Source organism: Tiliqua scincoides, chromosome 4, assembly GCF_035046505.1.
Source record: "Tiliqua scincoides isolate rTilSci1 chromosome 4, rTilSci1.hap2, whole genome shotgun sequence".
Classification (NCBI taxonomy): domain Eukaryota; kingdom Metazoa; phylum Chordata; class Lepidosauria; order Squamata; family Scincidae; genus Tiliqua; species Tiliqua scincoides.
The window spans coordinates 202,843,257-202,864,172 of NC_089824.1; the positions used below are offsets into that span (position 1 = coordinate 202,843,257).

Below are 20,916 nucleotides of genomic sequence, written 5' to 3' on the forward strand. Positions count from 1 at the left end.
TCCGGGGGCCCCTGAGTGGCTAGAATTCGGTGCCGCGCACTCCTCAGAAAACCGTTGCAACGGTCACCAACCCCGTCCTCGCGTTCCCTCCCTAGAAAGCCCGCCTCCTGCCCAGCACGTCACCGCGATTCGCTATAGCAGCTGTCAGTCATGAGAGGCCCCAGCGCGGTGATTGGACGAGCGTGAGAAGGAAGGCGGGAAGCATCGCATGGAGAGGGGGAGGGCCCGAGCGTTAGTTAGTGTTTACTGGGCGACAGGTGAAGAGGGGTTGTGTAGGTAGCTGTAAATCTCCAGCCCTGCACAGCGATTCGCCGCCGGAGCTGTCAGTCAAGATACGTGGGAGCACGGTGATTGGACGAGCGTGAGAAGGAAGGCGGGAAGCCTCGCGAGGAGAGGGGGCGGGGTCCCAGCGTCGGTTAGTGTTTACTGGGCGTGAGGGGAGTGTGGAGGCGGCAGTTGGTGTCTCGCGCCTCAACTTGGTTCCTCGAGCCGTGGAGCTCGCCGAGGCCCGCCGCCATGGGGCCTCGGAAGAAGAACAAGAGCCCGCCGGTCTTGAGCCACGAGTTCGTCATCCAGAACCACGCAGATGCCGTGTCCTGCCTGTCTATGGGCCTCCTCTTGGGGCTCATGTTCGAGGTAGTATCGCTGCTGGGAGGGGGAGGAGAGTGCGCGCGCACCTGCCCCAAGCCGCGCCCCTTTCCTGCCCCCCACTCTCAGGCGCTGCCCCGCCCCACCCCTTCCTTTGGGCCTGAGGTCGAGTGCTTCCTTTTCTGGCCGCCTCCTCTGCTGCTGCTATCAGCCTTCGCTCGCCTTCATGCGCGCGCAGCCGCACGTTTCCTGGGCGAGTTTCTTGCCCCTCCCTCCGCTTCCCATCCTGCAAGAGGCCATCTGGGACCAGCAGTGGGTGGAGCACTGTTTCTTAACAGTGGGTCGCGAGCCAACTTTACGTGGGTCCCCATTCATTTCAATGTGTATTTTGTTTTTAATAAACTATACCTGGTGCTACCATCTGTGAGTCCTGCTATGGTGCCAGCAATGGGTAGAGCAGTGTTAATCAAACTGTGGGTCATGAGCCAACTTCACTTGGGTCCCCATTCATTTCAATGTGTATTTTGTTCTTAATAAACTAGACTTGGTGCTACCGTCAGTGGAGCCCCCTATGGTGCCAGCAGTGGGTAGAGCTGTGTTTCTCAAACTGTGGATCACTAGGTGGGTCGTGAGCCAACTTCACTTGGGTCCCCATTTGTTTCAATGTGTATTTTGTTTTTAATTACATGTGAATGTCACTGCATTTGCAGAAGTGTGGCAGATTGTGATTTTAACACCAGTAGTCAATGACGCTTACTGCCAAGTAAGTGTGGATAGGAGCACCCCTCACCTTCAGAAGCTTGCGGGATGTTACCTCCTATCCAGTGGCAGTCGGAGGGGCAGAGCCAGAAGTAACTAGTGATTTTGTCATTGCCAGTTACTTCTTAACAAACACCAGTAAGAGGCAGACAGGATAGCTTTTTCAAACATGTGACAAGCTCATGCTGGATTTCTGCCTGCTGAGCCTCCTACTGCTTCTTATCACACTGCATTGCTGGCCTTGCTGTCTGGCAGTAGGGGTCCCATGTGTACCACCAGTCACCACTTTAAGTACCACCAGTGGTATAAGTAACAATGGTTGAGAAAAACTACCTTAAGGGATAGGGTTTGCGTTGTGGAATTGTGCTCTCCCTGCCCCTTACCCAGGGTTAGTAGTTGTCTGCCATCATGTTAAATGTAGCTAAGGATGGCTTCTGGGTTCACTTCTAACCAGGACTTAAAGGCAGAATTTGAAACTGGTTTCCCAGTATTTGTTAGCAGCAAATGAGTTTAGATTTAACCATAGTTAATTCTGGTACTAATTGACAATGGGTAAGACAACTGCCCAGAAGAGAATAGGATGTGTGAGTTGACAGATGGCCTCTAATCCAGTAACTGTGGTTGAGGGACTTGTAGTGTTTGCACCAGCCTCAGAAGATACAATGCATATATGTGCATTACACATGTGCATGCCTTTGTGTAAAGCAGCATATCCTCAGTTTTACAGTCACAGGGCCCAATCTTGTCTAATTTTCCATCGCCAGTGCAGCTGTGTCAATGGGATGTGCACTGCATCCTGTGGCGGGGAGGCAGTCAGAGGCCTCCTCAAGGTAAGACAAAACTTATTCTCTTACCTTGAGTTTGCATTGCAGCTACACTGGTGCTGAAAAGTTGGATAGAATTGGGCCACAGTTCCTCTGAAGGACCTCAGAAGCACAACATATTTGTGGGGCTGATCCCTCTCCCTCCCCTACAGCACTAAACTTGAGATTGAAGGAAAAGTTGGGAACTTGCTTTAGCAGTTGTACTCAGGAGCAGCGCTCCTCCCCACTCCAGAACTGGGTTGTTTTCTTTCAGCCCCAGGCTTAGACCAGCAGGGGAAAGGGGATCATACCTTTCAAATGTGCTGTGCTTCTGAGGTACAGTACTTTGCAGCATAACTGCAGGGATACTTCTTGCCCCTTCCCAGTGAGCACTACACTCTGATGTTCAGCGGCTTAGAGTCAAATACCAGTGTCCTGATCCAAGTCTGCTCACTTCAGAGGGGATAGCATCTTGTGCAAGTTGCCTGTACCTGGTGCCACCCTTTCCCACCTCTAACATGCCCCTGGCCTTCCCTGTTACACCATTACACTTAACCCCTGCCCCATTATGCCCACCCTGCAGACTCACCACTGTCTTCCTGCTGCTATGCATGGGGCATCCCTGGTGTCTCCAGTGTTGGTCTGGAAACATCCAGCTATTTACACTTGTATTGTCATTTGCAATGACTATAAAGTGTGTTCCAGCACCTGAACATAGTTCAAGTGGCAGCAATGCCACATAAGAGTGGGACATAAGAATGTAGTTTGTACATACTCTATCCGTTACCTAGGTGTAAGCTAAATTCAAAACACATGCAAGTTTAATTCAACCAATGCAGGTTTTATAAGAAATGTGAATTTTGCTGTAGAAACTTAGGGGAAATGTTCAAATGGACAAGTATTGCACTGTATATACTAAGCATCTGTTATTGTATTTGTGTTTTAAATTTTAGGTTACAGCCAAATATGCCATCATGTTTATTACTATTCAGTACAATGTTACCTATACCACAGGTAAGATTAAAATTAAATTTTCTGCACATTTTACAGATATAGAGTGACATCTTTTTAAACAATGGCATTGAATTTTTTCTGTCTGGGTTAATATTGCATGTTTGTAGTACAGCCTAATGTATGCATTTTTACTCCAAAATCAGTCCCATCGTGTTAATTGTTCTATAGTGATTCTTTTATTTCATAGAATTATCAGTCGTTTTTACAAAATTAACAAAAAGAAAAGATATTCCTGCCCCACAGAACTTATAATGTGCATTTTAGCAATGAGAAAGATAGGGGGCTAATCAAAAGCTCTGTGGAAAAGTTGAGGTTTGCAAGATTTGAGTGAAGAGGGATAATATTCTCAGGTTCAGGCATAAGAGTCATGGCAGGAGCATGAATGAACTCATTTTAAGAGGAAGGGGCTTTTGATCTAAAAGTCTTGATCTTCACTTTTAGTTGCTTAGTGGGAACTTAAAAAAATTAAGCATCAGTATTGCTTACAATGACCCACTGATTTAGCGGACTAATGGATGAAAAGGGTGTCTGATAATTCCAAATGTCAAAGTCTAGGTACCCCTTCTCCCATAACTCTGTTTAAAAAAAAAACCCACTCTCCCTGAGCCCCCTGTTCAACCTTTACCTGTTTTATAGGACTCCCTTGGCATTGGTCCCTGGCACTGGACCAGGATGCTTTAGGAATAGAGATGTTCCTCCACTTCTTTCCTAGAGTGCCCTGGTGGGGAGTGGAGTAGAACACCAAGGGAGCCTGTAAGGTTGGTAAATGTGGAAAGTGACTTGGGGCCATTCAAGATCTGTCCAGAAAAATATTGTTTAACTGGTTTATGCAAAAAGCAGATAGTTTCCCTTATTTCCAAAGTCTATTATACAGAGGTAGGTTAAAAGTGTTGACTTACTGCATTTAAAATACTGTTTACCCCATGCTTTAAAGACAAGTCCCCCCAAGGCAGATAGCTATCACTTAAGACAATGAAAACAAACATTTCGGCTTTTAAATGTAAATAGGGCCTCTTCCAGCTCAGCAGTTCTGTGAACCAGTAACTCTTTAAATTTAGGCTATTTTGGGGGGTGCTGAATCCAAAAATGGTATCAGTTTTGCCCAATTGGCTCTAGTTTGGGGGTACAGCATAGCCATCTTATACACTGATTCAAGCAGCTTCCTCACTTGGAAGCCAAAGCCATACCTGTGCCCCCCAATCTAGAGCCAATCTTGCAAAGCTGATGTCATTTTTTGATTAAGTACCCCAAATACATCAAGAATAGGTCTAGCTCAGGGGTGCTCAATAGGTGGATCGCAATCTACCGGTAGATCGCAAAGCAAAATGAGTAGATCGCGGAGTGCCAACCACCCCTTCAGGTGCCTCTGGGAGGAAACGCTGAGAGTAAGGCCCATTGTACTCAATGGGGCTTACTCCCAGGTAAGTGTGGCTAGGATTGCAGCCTCACAGCCTAATCCTAGGCATGTCTACTCAGGAGTAAGTCCTATTATACTCAGTGGGGCTCAAGGTACACCAACATACATTGTACACATAAATGTTATGTTATGATGGCGCAAACATTGTAAAAAAAACTGGTAGATCTCCGGATTTCAAAGTAGCTCTCAAGCCAAAAAAGTGTGAGCACCCCTGGTCTAGCTTTTAAAATGGCAGAATGTATGTAGGCCTGTGTTCTTGAAAATATGACTAATTGGACATCCCTCCTCCACCCGACTAACTTGTGACATCAGGGCCCATCTACCTCTGGAGTACCAGTGTTCCTAAAAACCAAAAACAGCAAGAGAAGCAGCGAAAGGTACAGTCACTTGATTACCCTAACTACAGGGTCAGAATGTCTTTCCCCGCTGACCAAGATGTCTCTCTAGAGATGGAAGGATCCTACGGTACTGACAAGGAGTTAGCAAAGTCTGGGAAGATAAAGGAGATGGCCTGCAGCTCAGATATTCTGGCAGGTGCTGGGCCTTGAGAGGAGAGCAGCAATGGGTGATTTTAACCCCCAGCTCTCTTGTACTGAGGAAACTTGACAGGCGCTATATGGCCGAAGCATCCTGAAATCAGTGCATGTAGACAGGCCACCTTAACACTGTTGATATTTTGTATAGCCCAGGCTGCCTTTATCATTCTCCTTCCTTGAGAAGGTTCTTATAAAAAGCCAGGTGTAAATGATAAGGTATTTTTATGTTGTCATGTATGTGTTCCAGTTAGAAGATGATGCTATCTTGCATACCCTTCTGTTATTAGGTCCACTTTCAACAGTTTCTTCTCACATTTTGTGGGGATCTTCCATTCCTTTTCCCATCAGTTGTGTCCTTGCAGCTGCAAAGCTAGACTGTGAAGTGCTTGTTATCCTCATGCTATGGGTGGGAGAAGAGAGAGCATTTTCCCACCATGCTTAAGGCTGGAAGTTATTCAACAACGTCCCTTTGGTGGAGCTGCAAGGAATCTGCTGAAAGCAATGCGGGAGTCATGCTTTCTGTTTCCTCCAATACAGGGTGGTTGTAACCCTTGTCCTACACTGCAAAATAGAGATCAACAAATCAATTCTTAGGCTTAATGCAATGTTAGTGAAGTATTTCAGTTTTACATATAAAAAATGTCATACATTAATTTGAGAATACTATCACTGCTGAAGCAAAATCAGCGTTGTGTTCTAGTTTTGCCTGATGTTACTCTTGACTACGTATTGTTGGATACTACTTTAATAATAATATATTGTCTCTTTCAGATGACAGACCCGAGCCAGTATATTTCTATGAATATGGTCCAAAAGACATGGCTACTGTCTTTTTCTATATGCTTATAGCTATTATTCTGCATGCTGTGATTCAGGAATACATATTGGATGTAAGTTTACAATTATTAAATGGATGTGAATATGTTGAATTTTCTACTTACCTAGTTTTGATATGGCTTTTTAATAAATGCATCTAGCTTGAACTATAGGAGTTGATCAAGGAATTCTCCATAGATTAAACAGATCCATCAACTCCTTGCAGTTAGTAGTGCTTCATTGCTGTAGAGCAGGGGTCTCCAAACCCTGGCCTGAGGGCCAGATGTGGCCTGCAGCAAGCCTCTATCTGGCCTGCTGCAAGCCTCTTGTCTCCTGAAAGCCTCTGACCAGCTTGGCCAAACATGACTGGAACTGTACTCTGCTTGCATCTGGAGGGTGTTCAAAGGCCAGAGAGGTTGAATGAATGAGCCCATTCATTCATTTATTCACTCATCTAAGTTCCATCTCTAATTTAGTTAAATAAATTTTATCTTTAAATCTTTTTTTCCAAACCTCAACACTGTACCAGATATTTGATGTGGCCCTCTGGACAAAAAGTTTGGAGACCCCTGCTGAGGAGTGTTCAGGAGATGAGGATAAATTCTTCTTCCTTGGCATTTCTACCAGACTAGGAACGCTGCTTCTAAAGTGGGTGTGATGTGTACCAACACAGCATTCAGAACAGGGCAGCAAGTGGAATATATGTTCTCTCCTCGCCAGCTAGGCCCTAACAGAGTAAGAACATAAGCCCTGCTGGATCAGGCCAAGGCTCCATCTAATCCAGCTTCCTATATCTCACAGTGGCCCACCATATGCCTCAGGAAGCAGTCAGGCAGATAGCTGTTTTCTGCTGCTGCTATCTAGAGCTTATAGGTTGCATGTAGTCATCCTGACTTGTAACTTGCGATTGACTTTTTCTCTGTAACTTTGACTAATCCCTCTTAAAGGCATCTTAGTCAGGTGCTATCACCACATCCTGTGGCAAGGAGTTCCATAGAGTATTTATTCACTAGGTAAAGAAATGTTTTCTTTTTTCTGTTCTGACTCTCCTGCCAGTCAATTTTAGTGGCTGTTCCTGTGTCTGAATGTTAGTCATTTCGCTGCCTGTTCCCCAGCTTAAAGAGATCCTTCTGTTACTATTAATCAAGTCACTAGAATTCCAATTTGGGAAGATGCATTTGAATAGGAATGCCGAAGATATTCATTGGCATCACAAGGATGATAGAATAGCTTCTTGAGTTGATCTGCATTACAGAACTTGACAGAAAACCACTGCCTTCCAAATACCCTGTGTCTTTTGTTTTTTTTAATTTCTAGAAAATTAATAGACGTCTTCACTTGTCCAAAACGAAGCACAGCAAATTCAATGAATCAGGGCAACTAGCATTTTTCTACTTGTTTTCATTTGTCTGGGGAGCAAGTATTTTGTCTGCAGTAAGTAAGTCAAGTTCTTTTTTTCAAATTCATTTTAAATGTGCATTAGCCCAAAATACTTACCAAATCTTAACCTTATATTTTTCCCCCTCCCTTAGGAAGAATTTACAACAAATCCAACTTTATTGTGGAAAGATTATCCGCATGTTCATATGTTGTAAGTATTTTTTTTACTTCATTTGGTTTAACATCTAGTTTGCTTTTTACTTGCTAAACCAGATTTCTGATATTCTTAAACATTATCTATTTAAACCAGACTTGAATGCCTTCTTGCTGTTTAGTCTAAAATATTAATTTTTTAAATTGTATCTACTCACTGAAAGAAGTACTGAATCGTCATGACAAGAATTGCCATGTTTTTCAATTAAGTGATCCAACTTGCCTGCAGACCATGGCCAAAAAGATGCTTTCAGAGAAGTCTTCAGGCGCAGTCTGATGATGCGCAGTTTAATTCACAAGTTCCTGAAAATCAGGAGGATGGTAGCCAGGTTCAGATGCAATAGGAAATCATGGTTTTCCACTAACGAATGAGTCTGGGAGAGGTGTGGGCTCAAGTACTTGTCTTCATCTTTTGTGCATGTGAAGGAAAGTGAAAGCTTTAATTAAATCGCAATTAAATCTGGTTAAGTCGATCATAGTTTGTTTTGCCTAACTATGGTTTGAGTACAGTACTCAGAGTCTGTGTGTATTGAAGAACTATGGCTGCTATACTTTCTCTGAAACTTTTCAATGAGGGATTCTGCTATCTGCATAGGCTCTGTTGCAATAATGTTTGGCAGATCAAAGCTTTTGCTGTCCTTAACTTATGTGGGTGAACTTGAGAAAGTAAAATAATTTGGATAAGAATAACATTTTTTATGGACAGATCTTTTTTCTTTTTTAGCTTTCAGGTTAAATTCTTCTATATTTGTCAGATTGCCTACTGGCTTCATGCTCTACCAGAACTATACTTCCAAAAGATTAGAAAGGTATGATTATGATTTCAGTCATTAAAGCACTGATGTTGTTAATAAGATCACCTTAGTTATAATGTTAAATGTTTTACACTAGGTTTTTAAGATCAAAATATGTGAACAAAAATTAAACAATGTTCAGTACAAAGAAGATGGGTTCCAAATTTGGAGGGGAGACAAAAATGGGTGGAACTAAATATTGTATATCTTGTTTCAAGAAGGTCCTGTAGGAACTTGTACTATATCATTAGACCTTCCCCTTGCTACAAGGGTGGTGAACCATTCTGAGAATATGTGCCCAAATTGGCAATAACACTCTAAAAAACTTTCTTGTACACTCAAGGGAATTTTGAGCAGTGAATTAACATTATTTGTATTTTACATATTTTTAATGGGGAGAGAACAAAAGACTTGAAAGCGTTCTTAATTTAACTTTTGCACACACGTCCTTTTATTTACCACAAGTGCCATCTGCAGCCTGCCTGGTCCATGCTGTTTGTGCTTGAGATTGAAGTGGTCCATTTCTCTGCTAACAAGCTGAAATCAAATCCGAATAAGACAGAGGCTCTCCTGGTTCAGAAATCCTTGATGCAGGTGCTGGATTATCGGCTTGCTCTGAATGGGGTTGCACTCCCTCTGAAGGAGCAGGTCCGCAGCTTGGGGGTCAGCCTGGATTCGCAGCTGCTCCTGGATTCCCAGGTGGCGGCTGTGGCTAGGGGGGCCTTCGCTCAGCTTCGGCTGGTGTGCGAGCTGCGGCCATACTTGGATCGTGCAGACCTGGCCACGGTGATCCATGCTGCGGTGACATCGAGGTTAGATTATTGTAACGCGCTTTATGTGGGGCTGCCCCTGAAGACTGTTCGGAAACTGCAGTTAGTGCAGAATGCGGCAGCCCGTGTGGTCACTGGAGCTAGGCAGTTTGACTCTGTTAGTCCGCTTCTCCAGCAGCTGCATTGGCTGCCCATTCGTTTCCGGGCCCAATTCAAGGTGCTGGTTTTGACCTTTAAAGCCCTATACTGCACTGGGCCAGGGTATCTTAGAGATTGCCTACTCCCGTACAATCCAGCTCGTCCTCTCAGGTCATCAGAGAAGGCCTTTTTACAAGTGCTGCTGCCTAAGGAGGTACGTGGGACGGCAGCAAGAAACAGGGCCTTCTCAGTAGTGGCACCAACGTTATGGAACTCCCTTCCCCTTGACTTGAGAATGGCTCCCTCTCTTGAGACTTTTCGGCGAGGCCTGAAGACCCTGCTGTTCAAACAAGCCTTCTGATTTCATGGCCTTTTTAACATCTTTTATACATCTTTTAGTTGCTTTTTACAGGCCTGATTCCTCCATGAAATGCTGTTTCGTGCTCTTTTTTATTCTGACTTTTATCTGACTACTGTTTTTATGGTTTCTGTTAATTGTGTTTTTAATATGTTTTTATCTGCTTGTTAAATTATGTTTTAATCTGTTTTAATATGTTGTAAGTCGCCCTGGGTCCCTTTAGGGAGAAGGGCGGGATAGAAATAAAGTTTATTATTATTATTATTATTATTACTGCTCATATCAAGCAGAAGTAGCATGTGCCAAGCAAGCTGCAGGCAACACTTCTCATAAATAAACTTTAAATGCTGTGCATGTATGGAGTGAGGGGTGGGCTACTAAAGTACTCTTTCCTTTTGCATCATTTAAAATTTAAAAGGTAGTACATCCTTTGCACTTTGATCCATTCTCACATGGAGTTTATAGGGAGGGAAGGGGGTGATCCAGTTTCCACTTGCATTTAGTGAGCAGCGCTACATGCCAACGAAATGTTTTTGTGTGCAGTACATTCACCACTCCTGATATAGTATATTGTCCTTGTTTTTGGCTAATTCTGTGCCTGTTACTAGTCCATTGTGGAAGCAAAAACATACTTCAAAAATCAAGAAAATAGTTTGCTGACTAGAGCAGATGAACAAAGAGCTGATATATCTTACACTAATTTGTATGTCTTTTAAAAATGTAACAAGTTGTCTTTCCCCTTTTATATAAATTTAGGAAGATGTTCCAAGACAGTTGCACTATATCTGCCTTTATATTGCCCACATATCTGGTGCCTATATTTTGAAGTAAGTATTTATAAGCTACGTTTGTTGTGTATTATACTATGCAAAGTACTGTACAAGAAACATGGTTCTCCCTACTAAAGCTTGAATGTTAATATTTCCATATCACCTTGAAACTGGCCAGCCACCATGCTCATTGTGTGTCTAAGCACCTGCCTCCCTACTGTGCAGCTAACTTAAATATCACTAGACCACACTGGGCCTAATTTTTTATTACTTTGCATTGTAAACTAAAATTTTGAAGGAAATATTTCTCTTTATTTCAGCCTTCAACGTTTGGGTCTAATTTTGCTGGTACCTCATTATCTTGTGGAACTTATATTTCATGCCTCACGCCTTTTCTACTTCAGCAATGAAAACAAGCAGAAAGGGTAATTTTTATTACTGTTGCTGTCCTTTTGATGCTAACGTTTAGTTTTCTTTGAGTACTCCAGACATAGGGATAATAAAACTGCAATAAGATTTATGATATTTGTTAGATCTTGGGGAGCTCCAAGAGCACTGATAAATACACAGAGTGACAGAATATTGAGCCATGGCCACTGATAGTGTGCTCGTAGAGCCCCTGAAGGGGTCTCAGGAAGCCCCAGGTATCCAAGGAACACACTTTGAGAAACGGTGTTCTAGATTAGACCAGTGGTTCCCAACACTTTTTCACTTGCATACCCCTTGGCAGTCCATTTCCATAAATTGTACCCCTCATATTAGCTCCACAAGGCATTCTAATACGGACCTGCCTTTCTCCATCACTGTTCAGTTCTTTTCTGTTCAATTCTTCATCACTGTTTAACTCTTCAATACCCCTAAAGGTCCTGGCAAGTACCCTGGGGGCACACATACCCCAGGATGGGAACCACTACTCTAGACCAATGAAAGTGTAGTAAGTCAAGCGAACATCTAAATTCCTTTCACTCTTCTTAGGTATGTTTTATGGCATTTAGTGAAGCATCTTATTTGCTTCCCGATTAACCCATTTTTGCCTGGCTCACAAGTGTATACATTTGATCCCTGTTGTGTAAATGCAGCATTGAGCAGAAATGGCTTAACATTGAAAAATACCTAGTTTTCCTGAAGTCTTAACTAGAAATCTTAAATGACTAGGAGACTGAGAGCACTCTGACTCAAAGCCTCTTCTCTTGTATGCTGTCCATCCTCATGTTTATTTGGCGTTAACTGTGGTTAGCTTTATACTTACGTTAATGCTAACTATAATACATATTCAAACTACAGTTTGCAGCTGTGGTTAGAAGTAGGATATGAATAATAAATTTATTCATAGTTCTAAAATGGAAGGGGAGAGCAGAGCAGAATGGCTATAAGACAAGAAGGGCATGCAACGGGCTGTCTTAAGCATTTACAAAGAGATTTGATATTTGTAGGATAATTGTCCTTCACCACATAGTAAGCTATAAAAGTAGTTTGTAGAAGTGACTAGCAATAAGGTTGTGCCTCATTATCCACGGGGCCCTGGTGGATTAAAAAATCAGTGGATACCAAATCATTGGAAAAATAGCTTAAAAGACCCACTTCCAGGTTTCTTGCTCTTCTATTGTTGCCCCAGAATGCATTGATATAGTCACTACCTCATTTAGCCACTAGATGGGGTGAATAATGGAATCTAGTGGGATTAAATTATGATTTTTTTTTTACAGCATGAAAGTGGGAAATTGGACTTTGGTGCTTTCTTTCTTTGTTAGAAGGCATTTAAAGGTGGACCTCGGTATCAATGGTGAGTCAGATTGGTGGATACCAAATCAGTTGATGCTGAGGTCCCACCTGTATCCTGATAATAGGTTTGTGAAAACTGATAGGAGGGGACAAAATTCAATTTACTGTGATCCTTTTTCAGATTTACTCTTTGGGCTCTGCTGTTTGTGATGGCTCGACTTCTGACCATAACTTTGTCAGTACTCACGTTTGGATTTGGTCTGGCCAGTGCAGAAAACCTTGGCTTTTCTATCGTAGAAGGAAACTTCAACATACTTACTATTAGGTATAATGAAATTAAAAGATTAAATGTATCAGAATATCCTTTAAATTTGTAGGTTCTTGCAGGATAATTCTATTGCTCTATTAATATTCTTTATAATTTTTTCAAGTAGCCTCACGTTAGCAGTTCCTGAACACTTTAGCACTGGGACTCACTTTTTAAAGTGACACTATATCGGAACCCACTTAGCTTCATAAGGCTAAAAAAAGTTTCACTTTACCAGCTGCTCAAGCCTTTGTTTTTATTGTTTTTACTATGGGGAGGGGGCGCCTTCTGGAGTATTTATGTTCCACATACATCAGATCTGGACCATTCTGGTTGGGTTGTGTTTGCCTGAGCCCGCCTTTTAAGGTGGGCCAAGGCATGTTCACCTACTCACAAGTACATGCATACATGCTGGTCTGTTTTGGTCACTATGGGGTTCAGTACATTTTCTTTGTTGGCCATCAGCTTCTCAGTTTCGCAACCCACCAAAAAAATCAGGTTGCAACCCACTGGTTGGTCCTTACCCACCGTTTGGCATCTACTGCCTTAGATTATTTCTTGAGTACTTTCTGCATTATCATAGAGCCCTTCAGATATCTTTTCTACCAACATAACTTAGACCAATTTGGTGCATTATGTCTGACCTTTTAAAATTTACATCAGATTTCAAGTTTGCAATCATAACTATTTGTAGCTAACTTCTTTTTAACTTAAAATTTATTAGAATTAGCTGTTTGGCTGCAATTTGTTTGACTCAAGTTTGGATGATGTGGAAATTCATCAATTTCCAGTTAAAAAAATGGAGAGAACATGTACAGAACCAGATTCCTAAGAAGAAAGCAAACACCACAAGAAGTAAACCAGTAAAGAAGGAATTAAGCAGAGGTAAGTATAATCCTCAAACTTATACTTTCAGAGCCAGGAAACAGATTAGTGCTCAGGTTAGCAGCTGCTGTAGTGCAGTGTTACACTGAGACATATGCTACTCTATCCAATCTATAATAATTCTTAACACAGAGTGTAGGTTATCCTGTAAGAATACAGCCAGTGAGAAGAATAGACTGTACAATAGTATTTTTTTCAGAAGTTGTCTAAACAGGCGGAGAAGGACTGCATGTACTTCTGTGCATTCAGTATAAAGTCTGAAAGACCCACATATTTCAGTTCACCAGCACAACTGAGCAGCAGGCATAGCCAAAAGATGCTCTTTTCCCTCTTCTGTTTATACAGTTATCCCATGAGAAAGGGCGTAGGGGGTGGCTAACAATGTACTAGGTGAGTGCCTGGGATAGAACGTGCAATAACTTTTTTGCCACCTGGCATCAGTTAAAGAGTGGGGAGAAGAGAAGGTACTTGTGCACAAATCGGCACTTACAAAATCTACCTGCATAGCTTTTCTACCCAACTTCCTTTCCTTTGTCATTCTTGTGTTTCTTCAAAATCTCTTCTTGTTTCTAGCCTACCTTTACCCCAACCCCATTTCTCATCCACCCCTTCTATTGTCCATATTTCCTAATCCTCACATAGATTTCTGAACCATCTTTTTGTTTTTTGCTTAATTTTTTTCATTTTCCAAAGTCAAACATTTTTAGTTCTTTCTTTTTCCTTTTTGGTTTCATTTCTTTTTAGTTGAAGAGGAAGAGATTGTGCATTGCCTGTGTATTACAGGAGGAAATATGCAGGGGAGGGAAATTCTGGCTCCTAAGTTAGGTTGGCTGCTAGATATAAATTCATTGAGCCGTGGTCTAGTTGCACCCAGTGGAGTTCTGTGCATGCATCGAGATGACCCTGGAAGCTTTCAGAACTGCTAAGTGTTCTTCCTTTAGAGACACTGTGTGCACAAATCTTCCCCATATGAGAGCCAGAGCAGAAGTCCAATTCTTCAGTTTGTCAGCACAGTTTAAGCAATGTCATGAAGAAGACTTCCCTCTGATACCTTTCAATTGTTTTTTATAAAACTACCACCACTGTGGGGCAGCATTCTCCCTCCCCCCAGGATATGACATGTCTCCTGTGTTTCTGAGAGTCATGTTGTAGACAACTTAAAATGTTCTCCAAGTAGATGAGGTAGAACGGAGCACTTCACCAAACACTTCATTCCTTGCAGAGGTAGGTGCTTGCAGTCAGGAATGATCTTGACTAGTTACCATGAATATGGGGATAGGGAGCTCATTGCAGCTCCTTCAAAATGAATGGGACATAGTAACTGCAGCAAAGGAGTATTAGTAGCTCAGCCATCGGTCCACATCTCCTGCTAATTTCTGGGGGAAATTAATGTGCAAGCTCATTGTCAATTGTGTCCTGATACTGCTGTGGTGGCCCACCAAATAACATTTTTATCAGTTATTTTTATCAGGTGTAGCCATGTAGGTGGTATATATGTGTTTCGTTTTTATTGTTTTAAACTGCCCCTAAAATAGCATGACGTTAAAATGTTGACAACGTGGAGGATCTGACTTTAACCGGTATCAGTTAAGATTTAAGGACCTCTTGGCCCACTTGATCTTTGATCCACAGTACTTATTTAGCAAAGTGGAAATTCTTCTGTACCTACATAGCATCTCTCAATTTTCTACCAACAGATACCTCTATCCAAAATATTCTGCAGTACAGTATCTACATGTTCAGCTAACTTATCTCTTGGAGCTCTTTGCTGCTATCTCTACCTTTCATCTGGCAGTAGAGAATGTGTTTGTGCTTTCTTTCATCGGGTTAGAAGGCTTTAAGGCCCTTGTTAAATTATTTCCACCTATCAACCCTTCTGTTTCATCTGGAACTTGTCTATGGTGCTACTCCAGCATATGGGCAAGTCATTTGAGCCTATGACTGCAGTCAATATACTTGCACACCTTCAAGACAGTGTTTCTAATGGGTATTCAGCACCAAACTATTTGCTCTGTATTCTGGGCCTCCATTCATCCAGTTCCATCCAGACAAAGTAATGTTGCAATCAGATGTTGCCTTTTTGCCTAAGGTCATCTCAGCCTTCTTCATGAATCAAGCCTTGATATTACCTGCATTCTTTCAAAACTTGATTTCAGAAGAAGCTTTGCACGCACTGGATGTTAAGCAAGCCCGTTCTTTCTGTGTTCATAGGTCTGCATTATTCTGGGCAAACAAGCTATTCAACTGTAACCAAGGGCATTGCAAGGGCAAAAATGTTCCTACTTGGTATCTGGTTCACTGGGTAACAACGCCTATCTTCCTGGCTTACCATTTGGCTAAGAGTGAGCCACCATCTTCCTTAAAAGCACACTCCTTCAGAGCAGTTTCAACCTTTGCTGCAATCATGAGAAGTATTTCACTCTTGAAACAGAGCAGCAGTGTGATCGATACTGCTGACAAAATTTAAGAACTTATGCCTGGGCATGTGGGTCAGAACTGACTCATTTGAGTGTGGTGTTCTGCAGGGCTTGTTCTTCTGATCAATTGCATCCCATCAAAGTTAGTGGAAGTTAGGTAGTCTTCTCTGTGTTTAACTGCACAGAAAGCATAAAAGGATGACACGTCACTCCCTGTAACTGTTTTTCAGTTAATTCATCTGTGCAGACACATGCTTATCCCTTCTGAACACCTGTCTCCCAGCTCTTTGAAAGCTCTGTATGCTTTCAAAGCATACAGTAAGTTCCCCCACTCAGAAGTGGGGCACAACACAACAGTGTTCTGGAAGCTTCCAGGGTCAGCTGTTATGCATGCACAGAATTCCATTACATATGTCTGTGCAAATAACCTCTCAAAGAACTAGTTATAGGTAAGCCTGTTCATGTTCAGGATTCCCAGTCATATGGGGAAAAATTCTCTGCAAGTACAGCTGTACAGTATGGGAGGTTTTTCAAAAGTATACAGACCATGTGACTGTTGATTACAAACACACCCATTCCCCTTCTTCTTTACATTTGGATTTATTTATTTAGCATATGGTATAAAATACATGGACTTGTATATCGATTAGACTTGATCAAATGTCAACGTCCAGTTTGTCCAGCCATTCAAGGACAGTTACCTTCTTTGAAAAAATCAGACCATGGGCCTGTACACGCCCTCAGTTTGCAGCCAGACACAATGTGGTATGTTTGACGGGAGAACCCGCAGTCACACTGTGGGGTAGATGCTAGCCCCATTTAACCATTGAGTTGGATAAGCAGCTCTGAAAAGAGCTGCTGATAGCAGTCTTGGCTTGTGGTAGAGTCTAGAGCAAAAACAATCCTCATTTAAAAATACCACATGATGGAAGCACAGTTACTCAGATTATGTTGTTCCATCAGCTCACTAGGTGCTGTGAAGAGCACAGGGGAGGTGGTCCCAACCCAGAGCTCTAAACATAAATTGAGTAGATAAGGTAAGATGCAGAAAAGGTATGCAGACGCATGAGAATGGTGCAAGGCTGCCATTTCAATATTGGGGATGAAGTTCACAGGAAAGTATATAAAGGTCTGCTTGTGGAAATAATTGGCATTAATTTACACACTAGAATTTCCTTCCTCTAAGATATATCTTCCCTGGACTGCTCCCTACATTTAAAATTACTATAAAATCAACAATGGTGAAAATAAGCCTCTTAAACAGAAGAGCTCAACACTTCAGCTTCTCTGGCTGCAAAGAAATTTTACATCCAACAAGATTAAAAAGTCTTCACTGTCTTCGCAAACAAATTTATTGCAGTATTAATTACAGGTTAAATAGTCATCTTCCTACTTGATTTTTTTGAAAGAGTACTTAAATTCAATTACTCCTTATAGCGGGTCAGTTCAAATGCAGACCTTTGGTTTGGCACCATGTGCTCCCTTCCATGTTGTGTGCTTCTATAGTTTCTGGTTTGAGGCAAGGTGTAATTTTACTCTTGCATCTAAAATATCGTTTTGAAGCTGGTTTGGGAAGAGCACAAAACTGACTTGCAGCGGACAGGAGCTGTTTAAGTAAGCAGCCTCTGCAGAGGAGGATGTCTGATGCTTGGTCATGTTTTGGCAATATCAACCAACCGAGTGTAAGGATGCACTGGCTAAAAGTACTCCTGAGAAATAACTACTTGGTAGAATAGGAGAGTCTAGTCGTAGTTGAAGGGCAGGTAAAGTTACTTCAGGAGTTGTTCAGGATTGTCTTTTCTGGGGGAATGATTCTTAAGGGACATGTTGTGAAAATTTTAGAGCAAAAAACAATAAAGCACAGGAGAAATATCTTTCATATAAACTGACATTGTAATGCCATGCTTAGTGGTATGCACCTCATACGTAACTTATAGTGCAGTGCTATGCATTTCTACTCAAAAGTAAGTCCTTTTGTGTTCAATCCAACTTACTCCCAGAAAAGTGTTGTAGGACTGCAGCCTGAAACAAGTTCATTTGTTCACTGTCTTTGGCACAAAAGTGTAGTCTCAATAAGTGTCCTGTACTACCAGAAGTAGTTGCCATGATTTTATGTCATCATAATTTCTGTGGTGATTTTTTCTTTTATTACAGGTAACTTTGTAAATGGAGCAGTAAAATTTGAAGAGAGTACATCACCTAGAAAAAGAAGAAAAACAAAAGTTTTGTGAGAAACTTGGATCCAAAAGACTTTGTTTTTACAAAAGACATTAATTAAAAACAAAGTTCCATCACCACAGACAGTGGAGAGAAATTATTTTACTTTGTTTCCTAAAGGATAGTGGGTGAAATAATATATTTTTAAAATTATGTTTATCAATACAAAGCCTTTTGTGAGAATATTTCATCATGAGTTGGCATTTATTTAACATAACCAGAGTTGCCATTTTTAATTTCTTTAAAAGTGGATGTTTTTTAAAATGGAAATTTGAGTTTCATACTTCAGTGCTGCATTGTTTGGAGTATAGGCCTAGGGTGGTTCATAAATTGGTCGTGTCTTTATGTGAAGTTTTAAATACTTTCAGTTTTTTATAAAAAGTAGTTTTCAGAAACTTTATTTTCTGAACTTAATTAGCACTAAAAGTACTTATTAGACCTTTTATTTTTCTTAGGAAAAGTTGTACACCATCTTCTCTTTATTATACAGTCTGAAATGTTTCTTCTTCAGAGACACTTTAAAATGTGTTTTTTCTGTTTTAAAGTTCATGAAGCTCTGACATGTTGCCTGTTTCTTGGGTTAAATCAATGACTATCCTCGGCATGGGAAAACTGCCAGTTCAACACCATGTCTATTCTGAGACCAACAGCTAAGTAACTATTCAAGACCAAATTTTCAGAATTGGTCTCATGATTTTGTCTTCTGATGCAGTTTAACAACTAGCTTGTCCCATATGAAATTGCCTCTAAAGTATTTTAAAATAAATGTTGAAACTATGTCTGTAAAAATGGTGGTAGAGTTTGATTTATTCTGATTTAGAAATCCATGGCCCCTTGATACTTAAAGCATTCATTTTAGTCATTAACATGCAAACTTGTAAGGATTTCAGAACAACTTTTCAAATATAAAAGCCAGTTTCTATAGTGTATTCAATAGACATGAAGTTTTTGTTATCATACAACAGCAGAAATAGACTCTGAGGCTCATCAAACCATTTCAGGCACTGGATCTGTTTCTCAATTATAACCAAAGCTTCTCATCCAAAATTGACCCTTGCATTAATGCATGTGTATCATACATTGTTAGCACTATTTAGTAATTGTGCATTTTATCGTTCTAAAATCCTGATATACTTTTAAAGTCTTGAAAAATTGTTTTGAGAGACTATACTGGCTGAGATGCAAAGAGGTACCTGTAGTATTGCAAGGAGCTAGCACTGTTGCAAGGAGCTGGCACTATCCCAGTGCAATTGTTTTATTTTGAACAGCTGTTCCTGTTGCAGCCTTGATCTTGAAATTGAAAGGAGATTAAGTTTATCATGCGGTGGGGGGGGCTGCTATTTGAAATGAAACCAGTTAAATTCCCCCTTCCCTGGTTCATGGGTCTTTCGATCCTAATCATTGAATATAGATCTACAGACCCAAAAGTAGTTTACTATGCTCCAGCTTTCATTTAGGAACTTTTCTTCCTCTGCTTTCCCAGTCCCTCTCCTGGAAGCCTGGGAGGAAGGGGCTAGGTCTTCATTTTCTGTCAGTAGATAGGGCAAATGGATGCTTATCATGCAATTCCAAAACTGCATATTCTAAACTGTCTTTGGACAGCTACAGCCGTTGTCCTTTTGATGTGCTACTTCATAAAACTCCAGTAAGACCAGCAACCAATTGAACAAAAACAATGCAAGGTTTATTTTTTCCTGTTTTTCATTTGTGTCATCTAAGGCTGCAATCATGTGCATACTTACCTAGCAGTAAAATTTACTGAGAACAGTGGGATTTTACTTCCAAGTAATCATGCATAGTGAAGGCTTGCACTGCGAAGGCTTTAACTTTCATCATTCAATCAGACTGTGGCATGATCCCAGGAAGACAGATGAATGTCTGCACCTCTAATGAGTTAACTGTCTGTATACTACCGAAACTCTCAGTAATTGCATAACTGACTTGTATCATAGCAGCCTATACTATTTCTCATAGGCACTGCAACATGGTATTAAAATCTAATAGAGAAGCGCTTAATACATAAGAACTCTGCTCACTGAAACAACTATGTATAAAAAGAACCTTTAGATTCTGGCAGATGTCTTAACAGATGCATACAAATCCTTCAGCAGGGGTATGTAATAGCAAAGGTACCAAATAGCACAAGTATAATCCTTTTTTCCATATATGCAGGCAGGAAGTTTGCTTTTTACTTCAGATAGTTTGTGTTCACATTCTATTAAACATCAGGATTATTCAACCTGCATGCTAAACATCGGGAAAGGGGTAGATGTGAACAATCTGCTGTGACTGTACAATGATCAATGTATCTGCTCAGTACGAAATTACACCTCAATCCTGACCACAGTCCTGTGAGAAACAAATGACCTAAATCATTCTTTAATTTGCATTAGCATTCAATAAACCATTCAATCACATGCATTTAGATGTTGCCATGTAGATGAAATCACACTTTTGATACAGCAGTGAGACTTTTTGTATGTTGTATCATTTGTATGCAAAATGCTTTTCAGAATTCGAGCCCATCTTCCTTATTTGCCAACCCATTCTGTGTGCAAACGAACCAGAATTTTGTGAGTTCTCATAATCCTGTATATTTCTACTGAACGTTTTACCATAAAACTAGAATATATTTTTTTATTAAAACTTATTTGTATAATGATGAATGCCTCATTTTAAAAGTATGATCTTGTGAACAGCATAGCAGAAACTTTTAAGATGTTTTCATCAAAACTGTTCAGAAGATAATACTTTCTCTGATCAGCATGCTTATAGTTCTGAACTGTTTAACAGAGGAGTCCAAAAGCCAGTTATACTGTTGCATCCTCAGGATGGTATCTGTGGACACTTTGGGAGTTCAGGTTGAAGTTTGTATTGTATAAAATGTTTTATGTTAGTAATACCAATTTTTTTCTATAACTAAAACTTTAGCATAGTTCAGTATGTATGTATCAAACAAGAATTGAAAACCTGAAGTGCTCATTAATTTCTGGGTGGTCTATCAACTATTCT

At 40.9% G+C, this 20,916-nt stretch overlaps 1 protein-coding gene across 2 annotated transcripts; it reads left to right on the top strand.

The window, feature by feature from the left end:
• Positions 1 to 440: 440 nt before the first annotated feature.
• On the top strand, positions 441 to 20,111 carry LOC136649052 (translocating chain-associated membrane protein 1-like 1). Of its 2 annotated transcripts, XM_066625453.1 has the most exons (12): positions 553 to 636; positions 1,131 to 1,209; positions 3,104 to 3,164; positions 5,889 to 6,007; positions 7,251 to 7,367; positions 7,466 to 7,524; positions 8,251 to 8,335; positions 10,343 to 10,413; positions 10,677 to 10,781; positions 12,260 to 12,403; positions 13,110 to 13,270; positions 17,842 to 20,111. In XM_066625453.1, exons 3-12 carry the CDS (start codon positions 3,125 to 3,127, stop codon positions 17,916 to 17,918), a joined length of 978 nt encoding a protein of 325 aa, XP_066481550.1. In that variant the 5' UTR covers positions 553 to 636; positions 1,131 to 1,209; positions 3,104 to 3,124; the 3' UTR covers positions 17,919 to 20,111. The 2 variants fall into 2 exon arrangements, with proteins under 2 accessions (XP_066481549.1, XP_066481550.1); XM_066625452.1 differs by lacking the exon at positions 1,131 to 1,209 and having other exon boundaries at positions 441 to 636.
• The last annotated feature ends 805 nt before the right edge of the window (positions 20,112 to 20,916 follow it).

What these genes read in the sequence shown, in the direction of transcription:
- LOC136649052 (XM_066625452.1), top strand. Translation starts at nt 517, where the DNA reads ATGGGGCCTCGGAAGAAGAACAAGAGCCCGCCGGTCTTGAGCCACGAG. An exon ending in TCTTGGGGCTCATGTTCGAG is followed by an intron (nt 637 to 3,103) that starts GTAGTATCGCTG and finishes TTTAAATTTTAG; the next exon opens with GTTACAGCCAAATATGCCAT. An exon ending in TTCAACATACTTACTATTAG is followed by an intron (nt 12,404 to 13,109) that starts GTATAATGAAAT and finishes AAAATTTATTAG; the next exon opens with AATTAGCTGTTTGGCTGCAA.